At 34.0% G+C, this 9,738-nt stretch overlaps 1 protein-coding gene across 4 annotated transcripts; it reads right to left on the reverse strand.

Annotated features, from left to right (window-relative positions):
* Positions 1–3,107: 3,107 nt before the first annotated feature.
* On the reverse strand, positions 3,108–8,443 carry LOC145086508 (E3 ubiquitin-protein ligase RHF2A-like). Of its 4 annotated transcripts, XM_079024288.1 has the most exons (9): positions 8,288–8,443; positions 7,627–7,727; positions 7,199–7,347; positions 7,066–7,112; positions 5,706–5,768; positions 5,418–5,526; positions 4,459–4,838; positions 3,838–3,924; positions 3,108–3,485 (listed from the first exon to the last, which is right to left on the reverse strand). In XM_079024288.1, the coding sequence occupies exons 3-9, from the start codon at positions 7,328–7,330 to the stop codon at positions 3,224–3,226; spliced, it is 1,080 nt and encodes a 359-aa protein (XP_078880414.1). In that variant the 5' UTR covers positions 7,331–7,347; positions 7,627–7,727; positions 8,288–8,443; the 3' UTR covers positions 3,108–3,223. The 4 variants fall into 4 exon arrangements, with proteins under 4 accessions (XP_078880414.1, XP_078880416.1, XP_078880413.1 ...); XM_079024290.1 differs by lacking the exon at positions 7,627–7,727 and having other exon boundaries at positions 3,838–3,921; XM_079024287.1 differs by lacking the exon at positions 7,627–7,727.
* Between the last annotated feature and the right edge of the window lie 1,295 nt (positions 8,444–9,738).

A 9,738-nucleotide genomic window follows, 5' to 3' on the forward strand; every position in this document is an offset into this window, starting at 1 on the left:
TTGACTGGATTTTCCCGTGTGATGGTGGTAGGAATGATGATATAGTTGGCGGTGTATGTTTGTATGGGTTACAAGGTGAGTTTGTGTGGTATCTAATAGCAGCAAAACCCACCATTGATTCACAACCTCCAAAAACCACAGCACCAGGTGTTTCATTATTTATGTACACATAAATCGATGGGTTTTTGTTGATCATATTCAAATTCACGAGATATGGGTTTTGACAACGATTACGGTGGAGACAAAGATGAAACAGATTTAGACGATAAGAAGATTAGAGATTAGGTGGTACCTTGGTCATCTTTTCTGCCTTCAGCGAAATGTAGTTCCTCTGGAAGAAAATAGTGCTTTAGGATTTAGAAGCCGATTTCAAGAAAACAATTTGATTCTCAAATTTATTTCATGCAAACATCATAGAAAAATGATTTCAGAAACCAATTTCAAGTAAACATTTTGATTTAGAAAATCGATTTCATATGCCGATTTTAAACAAACATGTTGATTCCAGAAACCGATTTCAAGAAACATTTCAACTTAGAAACTCGATTTTAGATACCGATTTCAAGCAAACATTTCGATTTTATAAACGAGTTCAGTTCTAACAGACAAAATTACTCATCACGATGGTTGGTGAACCCTTGAAGGCGAAGATGGCGGTGGTTAGTGAAGGAAAGGGGCAGCGATTTTTCCCTAACAACATCAGCGTGGTAATGGTTGGTGAAGGACGATCGGTGATTAAAGACTAGAGATGGTGAAGAATAGCGATGTTGGACACGGCAGTATGCGTTTCGATGAACAAACATGGGTTTGAAAGCTTCGATTTAGAGAAATCTTGACCGGAGCTGGGTTCTTGAATGTCGATGGCATCGTCGACTGAGAGAAGAAGATATAATGGACTGATGATTAGGATAGGGGTTACCGGGTGACCCCTTCAAATTTTCCATAATGACCTTTTAAAACCTAAAAACATAAGTTCATACCCTTGAAAGACAAAAAAAATCACAAGGGATCATTTAAACCAATATACTAAATATTGTTGGTTATCATACATGGACTGAATCTGGCTCTCCATGCTCTTTTTCCATTTGGCGGCCATGGGCATGCCATCGCTTCCTTATAGTTGGATGGCTCATCCATACAGACTAGTGAACCCTCACTAACTTGTACGTCTCATCCTGTATTAATATATAAACCATAAAACTCAGGTTGGTGAAGAACTCTATTGGATCTGCGAGGAAGAGTTGGAGATACGCCAGTTTGTTCAATAGGTGTTTCAGTTGAGTGTTAATGTCAACTATAGAGTTAAAGTGAAGGATATGGAAGGAGTTGGTAGAACATATTATGCTCATTTGGTATAAGGTTATAGTGTAGACTATTTTGAGTGCTCCTAACCATGTCATAGGTTAATGTGAGCAGTTTTTTATGTTAATAGGCCTACATATCTATTTTTGATTAGTCATTAGCCACATCATATTAAATCTCTATGTATAGTGGTGGGAGTCATTGTATTAGTAAACATTTTTCCTATATATAGTGTATAGTGGTTGCAGTCATTGTATTAGCAAACAAGTTTCCTGATCTTGCTCATATTCTCTCTAACATTGGAGCATTTCTATTGTAATCTTTACAAGTGAACAATCAAAGAGCTCACCATATATTTATATAATTTTTCATCTTATACTTAAATCCGTGATTTGCCATCTTGTTAATTCAATCTAAAAAATACTATTTAACTATATAACATTTTATCTGTACATATATCATTACTTATTTTGCCAATTTACTCATAAAAGACTTATCGAGAACAAAAAATACAAATTCCCTTAGCCTAATTACACATCATGTAGACACTTCTTAAGTTAGCAACACATGCTCATTTTTTCAGTTGCGTTTCAAACTTGTATAACACACCCTAGTCAAGTATAACATATAACGTCTCCTTATTCTAATAAATAAATAAATTTATTATCTTATTAGCAAGTGTCAGAATATTAGAAATCCTCAATAATATTATACTAAGTGTAAAACATGTGTATTACATAGGTTGATTAAAAAAAACTAAATATTAAAATATAAACATTAAATATTTTTTTTAATAAAATTTTGAAATAAGGAAAGAAAAAACGTATTAATTACAATTGCTATCATATTTATTACATTTAATATTTTGCATATATAAATATCAAATTATTATGTGACTTTTTAATTTTAAAATTGAAAAAACTTAGAAATTGACATGTGGATATTATTTATTTCAAAAATATCATAAAATGAGGTGTATCAAAACTCATGAGTGATTGACATGTGGCAAAATAGATCTTCATTTATTATAATTGATGTTACCTATCAATCAACATGTCAATCTATTAATTCTCCATTTAAAATTTTAAAATTTAAATTTCTCACTCTAATTACATTAAATTAATGATTGATTCTTTATTTTAAATTTCACACTCTAATTACATTAAATTAATAACATTAGAATAAAAAATAAAATAAAATTAATATATATATATATATATATATATATATATATATATATATATATTATAAGGTGATATAATTTCATATATTTATTTAAATCAACGATTATAATTTTATATAATTAAAAAAGTATTTCTTAATTAATAATTTATTTAAAATAATTGATTAATAATATTGAGTTTTTATTATAAAAATTTAATAAATTTAATTAATTTTATAACCATGTTCTCATGGTTATAAAATGTTCTCACGGTTATAAATTAATTCTGAAATAAACCACACTTGCTCATGCTTTCTTTTCATTTTTTCCATAATTTATATAAACTTTTCAAATAACTATCATTTTCCTTCGGCGTGACTCTATTCAAAAGGGCAAAAAAAAAAAACAATTATTTACTTTTATTAAAACTGTTCATTCAAACCAACAACCTTTGTTCATACAACACTTAACACGATTATTAACAGTTTTCTTTTTTAATTTTCCACTTTTAGGGTTTGGGTTTCAAATTATAGAGCTTGTCAAGTAAAAAATCATTTTTCATTGGTCGTGTCACTTATCAAACAGAAGAGTAAATGGTGACTTACTCATTCAAATGGCTCTTTCTGTAAAATTAAAATAAAAGTAAAAATGAAAAACAATCTTTATTCATATAACATTTACTCGAGAGATGGCATATAATTTATCCATGTAGTATTTTAATCATACAATCCTTAATATGAAAAATTATAGATCAGACCCTCACTCTATACCAGAACTTGGTGCTGGTGCTGGTGCTGAACCTGTAATCTCATTTCGACTTGCAGAATTATTGGTGTTCTGGACACGTGGACTTGTGGTACTGTCCACGTGTCCTAAGTCTTGTTGAAGATGGTCCATCATACGTGATAACGTCGCACTGCCCTCACCCCTATCTTTAGAACCATCATCTGCGGCGCTGTTGTTGCGTGAAAATAATCTTTCTTTCCAACTCTTTGTGGTCTTCGTAATCGAGTCCTTATATCTTTTTTTAGAAAAAAAAAAAAAAAAAAAAAAAAAAAAAAAAAAAAAAAAAAAAAACAGTCCAAATGAAACAGATGCAAATGATACTGGCACTGGTAGGACAAAATACGACACCACTCGACTAAGACTAATTCAATCTGAACTGATACTCATCATCCCTAGGAAGCTTGTCTCGTCCAATGGAGCAAAGATTGCAACTTTTTGTCCCACACCCACCCAGATAGGTGGAATAGGGTTGGAGAAGCACTTAGCTCTGTATCTCTCGTCCGTGTAAAAGACTCAAATTCCCCCTTCATCCTCACTCAACTGAAAATAGCGTGTAATAAATGAGCTTGAAGTTTGTTAATAATTACCTCAATGATATTGCGTTGACTCGGGTTTTGAAATCTGAAAACGAGTGTGCTTCTGAAGGACCTGCTCTATCTTGGTTGCCTGACCTACTAATACAATTAGGAATATGATCATACATATATCAGGTAAGGTTGCATCAACATTCAACGTAGAGAAAGCAAAAGATGTTGCAGAATATGAGTAAGGTGTTGTTTCTATTTTACTAAATCAACTTAAGTTGGACATTACTTAATCTGATTACTTATATATGAAGTATGAACGTTTCTTCAGGCACAAATAATGACTTAATAGAAGAAATAAAAAGTCTGAGAAATAAGGCTTTCCCTGTTAGGTCATAACTGTTTACAACTTTTGTTCCACTTACAGTCATTTTCTCAAGGCAATACTTAGGCAGACCCTGTTTTTTTTCCCGTTACGTGCTGTTTGGGTTAAGTGTTGCCAAGACAAATGATGTTTAAAAAAAAAAAAACTCATATATAGGTTACTGCATTCACTAAGTCAAAAATAAATATAACCTTTAAAAAAAACATGGCTAAAGACACTAGGACATATTGAAGGTTTTTCATTTGTGCTATTTAATCAATTTTCTACATATTTGTCATTCAAATTGAATAATATGTTACCTTTCTGGTGGAGGTGGTTCATGTGGACGTGCAGGAACAATGGTGGAGACGAATGATGAAGCAGGGACAGAGGATGAGGATGGAACAGGTTCTTCATGCACGGTTCCCAATCCAATTGTAGGGGTAGGGGTAGGGGTGGTTTGAACATCATCAGTGCCACTGGCAGTAGGTCGAGTAGGGGAAGGTACGCTAGGTTGGGCAGAGAAACCCAAAAAGCGAGGGCGCCCTTGCCCTTGCCCCTGCCCCTGCCCGTGGGCAGATGTTCTCGTCCTGTGGCCTTCCCTCCTAGCCATATGACGTGCCCTGCCCATTGCTGCTGCAGCAGCTAAGTGCTGAATTATACGTTCCTCAAGCTCCGAATCAGTCGCACCAACCGGCAACTGCATACCATAAAACAACATCATGTCAACTAAGTACCTGTACCACCACTACAAACAAATTTTCTACTTTCTAGGGCTATTTTTGCTGATGAAGATGACGAGAGGGCATTTACGTCTTTTTTGCGAGAGTGAGTCCCCGTCTCACCTTTTTTCGGTGGGAGTCTATTGGACTGATGAAGAGGATGAGTAGGTCTATTGCACAAACGACCACTTTCCAGGGCTGAGGAGGCATGCATGGATTACTGATCCGCGCCTTTTTGGGTGGGACTAGAAAGGCTTTCTAAGGCTGGATTTGATGATTAAGATGATAATGAGGGCATTCACATCTTTTGCACAAACAAGAGATGGAGAGCGGTGGATTGGACTCAAAGTGACCAGATTTTTTGGGATATATTGGGTGATGAGGATGAGGTGGCCGTTTATGTCTTTTTGCACATTGTCCTCCACCTTTTTGGGCGAGACAAAAAAAATTTGCAGTTTTTGGTCCATTGTAATCAGTCCCATCCAAGTGCATGTCAAACCTAGTATAGTCCTATCCTATGTAACAAACGGGTCCTAAAGAGATAGATTGATACAAACATGTTGTAACTCGAAATCGCCAAAGGTTGGATGATGAAATATTGTTGCATTCAGAGCTGGGTTATTTGCAATACTTCTTTCTTGCTCTATAGCATCAAGCAACTCCTGACTGGAAATTAAGATATCATCATGTAAGAATCGTGAAAATAAATAAATAAATAAGACAGTAATATAAAGGCAGGCACAGGCACTTTTCCAAGTGACGATGCTGGAAGAAATTATCTCTATCTCTCTCTCTCTAATTTAGAATGTGAAGGAAAAGAATGTGATCAATCTGAAAAAAGTAACCTGCTAGGGTCCTTCAAGCTGATGGACTGCCAACACATTGGACATTGTGAGCTCCTTTGACACCTACAAAATTAAGTTACATAGTTTCAGCTGAAATGATATGGTAGATGTATGTGATTGCTTGCATATTTATAATTCTTTATAGGTGTTGAGAAAACTCTTATTAGGTTAGGAGTTAGGACAGTCTTACTTTAAAAAGTTGATATCCATTCCCTGGCCTTGCTCAAACAGATAATAGATTAATGCCTTGTTTCTTTATGTTCCGATTAAATGTTTTAGATTGAGATAAATGACATGTACAATATATATAATTCAGAAAAGACAGGCACAACCGAAAATGAAAGGAAAAAACAAATGAGGGGAAAGCTTTCTTTCCTGACTTTTCTATTAAGTTGTTCTTTCCTATACATTTTATTCAAAACTCAGCTGTCCCTAAATGAACAAGTACGTCGTCGTTTCTTTAAGTGTTGTCCTCATAAATGCTGAAACCTTTATCTCATCTTCTCTCCATGCTCATAAAACTATAAATATTAAGTTGAAACTAAAGCCTGTTTAACTTCAACATATAAAAGTAAATTTGTAGGAAGATATCATCTGCCTCCCCAACCCCATCATGTATTCCTATTTTCCTCTCATAAACTTTCTAGGGCTATGTTTGATGACAAGGACATTAACGTCTTTTAAACAGAACACATGGGACAAAAGATAAAATTGTCCCATTGACATCCAATGCAATACAATCGACTACCATATGCCAACTAGACGTGGAACACTCAAAAGCCAACAGTCATGTTTCTTGATGATAAAATACTAGCTAATGTGAAATGCCAAACTTATCAAATACCGACTAATCATTATTCTTGTATCCTTGTTCATTTGGAACCAAATTTATTTTGGCACTTGAAGGTTTAATCCAATATGTTTAGTCTTAACTTCTCTCTAGGTCTCTCGCCATGCAACAGCCTAATCTCAAAATCAAGCTCTCCTAGATCCACAAATTGTGTTTAAGATGATATTTTGTTGTAAATGATGTTACCTTTATACTGCAAATTCATATGAATGATGTAGAAATAATATTGAGTATACTAAAATGATATTCCCCTTTTCAAGTCCTAACATAGATAGGCTCTTAGCCACATCCACATGAGGCGTGATCCTTCTCTCCCTATAACTAGTATATAATCATGTTTCCAACAGAATGATTACATGGGATGAAAATGAATTCAGTCAGGTAAAGGCATGAAACCACCAATTTTTTTTCTCAAGATACAAATAGTGACTTATTTTCATATATCCATACAAGTTAAGATTCGACTAAAGCCTTTTACTTGAAGGTAAAGAAGAACACAATTAAGATTACCATTCAAGAATGCACTGAAGATGAAATTCGTGCTTGCAACCTGTAACCTGCAGGAAGAAAAAATGAAAAATATAACACTTGGTATAAAGTAGAAAGAAAAAGACATGTTATATCTGTAACTCCAAATATGTACCGTGTGAGGATCATTTTCAGAAAATGCTTCAAGGCATATGCTGCAAGCATCATCACAGGCATCCTGAGTTCCACCTTCAACAAAAGCTGCAGCTGATATCAAATGATCCTTAGACTTTGTACCTTCCTCCATTGTCAAATAACAAGAACCTTCACAACAAATTCCATTTCTGAACATCAAAATATGACACACTATAAAAAAAAAAAAAAAACAAAAAAAAAAAAAGGTAAACAGGTCCCATGATTAACACAATGTTCCCATTGCAGGAAATATGATGCCCAGGGCCCAGGCTTGTACTTATGGATTCTCACCTTTCTACCAGTTAACACTAGCACAAGCATGTGGGAGACCTATTGCTATTGGACACTCCTAAGAATTACAGAATGCAAAACACATACATGTAACCACAATTTTACATTCAAACATACCACAGCTTTTAACTAACAATCTCTCAGTTCAAGTTTCCAAAGACATATCAGATACATATCACATACCAATTGCTACCTCAATCGAAGTCAAACCTGCAAGACTAAAACAACTCCCTACATCAAATAAAATTGGAATGTTTGTTTCGTTTTTACAACTTTTTTAGTTCATAATACCTATTTTCCTATCATAATCATTACAACTGATTGATAGTATTGATATGGCTCCACAAAACTAAAGATTTATCCACGTTTGATAATAAGTCAAACTTTAAAAGTTACAAATTTCACAGCAACTTAAGGAATCAAAAGTTCTATCAAAAAGAGAAGAACCGAAACATAACTACAAAGGCTAAGTTGTTTATAATCGAAACAACCACAATCAATCAACTAATTTCGATTTTAAATCAGATAAAGTTCTTGAAATATCCACAATTCGAAGATTAAAAAAATGACAAGTTCTGAGAAGACAAACTACCGGATAACTAGACACGGATACAATCTGAAAACACAAATTCACACAAATGGAAAGCACAAAATACTGACAAGACAAACTACCGGAAAACTTGACACATATAGCATCTAAAACATAAATTCACACAAAATCAAAAAAGCACAATAGTAAGTTGGCATAGAAGGGGAAAGGTTGTAACGAAAGAGTTACCAGAGTTGAAGTGATGGATCACAGATAACCAGGTTTATCGATCGGGATTGAGGTGCAAATGGATTCGTTGTTTGGTTTTATTAGCAAGGTAAGAATGAAGAGAGAGACAGAAGAAGGCGAAGAAGACCAAGTCATGGACTTTCCTTTTCAACTTTTACAATTCCATGTACGCGTTTCATTTTTTTCTTTTTTTCAATTTCGTGCGTATTACTAGGAAAAAAAATACCAAACGAGCATGAAAAAGATTTGTGGTAAATACGATTAATACATAATTAAAAGATGAATATGCAAATGGTCGCGTGGCATTTAAATAATAATAATAATAATAATAATAATAATAATCCACTAAATTTTTGGATTTATGGTTTTTTTTAATATGTTTGTTTGTGATTTTGGTTTCTCTCTCCATGGTATACTCTGATATTGCTAAAATTAATTATATATTATAAATGATATTTTAATACATTTAGCTATATTTTGGTTAATATTTGGTACCTATTAAGTGTGAAATCTATTTTGTAGCCAAAATGATATTCCTATAGGAAAAAGAGCAAAATTGGATAGCCGGAGACTTGGAGATTAGAAGCTCTCATCAGGAGGAAGTAAAGAGAATAAAATGTACAAAATGTGGATGCCACGTCGTGGTCGCATATATGTCATGACTATTAAGGATATAGAGCCCAATGATACAGAGCTCAATTATAATACACAACAGCCCAGCTCATGAATACAACATGTGCACAAGAATTACCCAGTTGTTATTCAGTTGTATATTCAATTGTATAGTCAATATAGTTCCTATATGTACTCCTATAGAATAGCTAGTATTCAACAGTCTATTCAACTTATATAAGGCATGTAAATCAATTGAATAGAATCAAGCAATTCATTCCTAATTATATGTTATGATATGGTATCAAAGCTTATATAGCTCCTTCGAGTCTTCCCAAATCTCGATCCTTCAAAATTTCAAAATCACTATGACGTCCATTGTTGAAGTCACCACTCATACTCACTTTCCAATCATACTCACCGTCACCAATTTCCCTGTATGGCGAAAGCAAGTGGCCGCAACCCTAACTAGGCTTGGTCTTGACGGCTACATAAAAGACTCTACTGAAGCTCCACCAAAAGTTATGTCCACCGACAACACAAAATCAAACCCGACTTATCTCCTTTGGTTCCGCCAAGATCAAATTATTCTTGGTGCTCTACTCGGAAGTTATTCAGAAACTATCCAACCAATTGTCTTATCTGTTGAGACTGCACAACAAGCATTTAAAACGCCTAACTGAAAGTTATGCTAGCGTCTTCAGGTCTCGTATAATCTTGTGACAACCCGAAATTTTCATTAGTACAAACCCTAAAGTCGAGCACTTCAATTAAAAGTCAATTACCTTTCTGATAATTGTTAGCCAGTTTAAAGTCCGTTTGAGTGTTTTTAGCATTTA

This window comes from Lactuca serriola, chromosome 2, assembly GCF_051521515.1.
Source record: "Lactuca serriola cultivar US96UC23 chromosome 2, Lser_US96UC23_V15, whole genome shotgun sequence".
In the NCBI taxonomy this organism is placed as follows: Eukaryota; Viridiplantae; Streptophyta; class Magnoliopsida; order Asterales; family Asteraceae; genus Lactuca; species Lactuca serriola.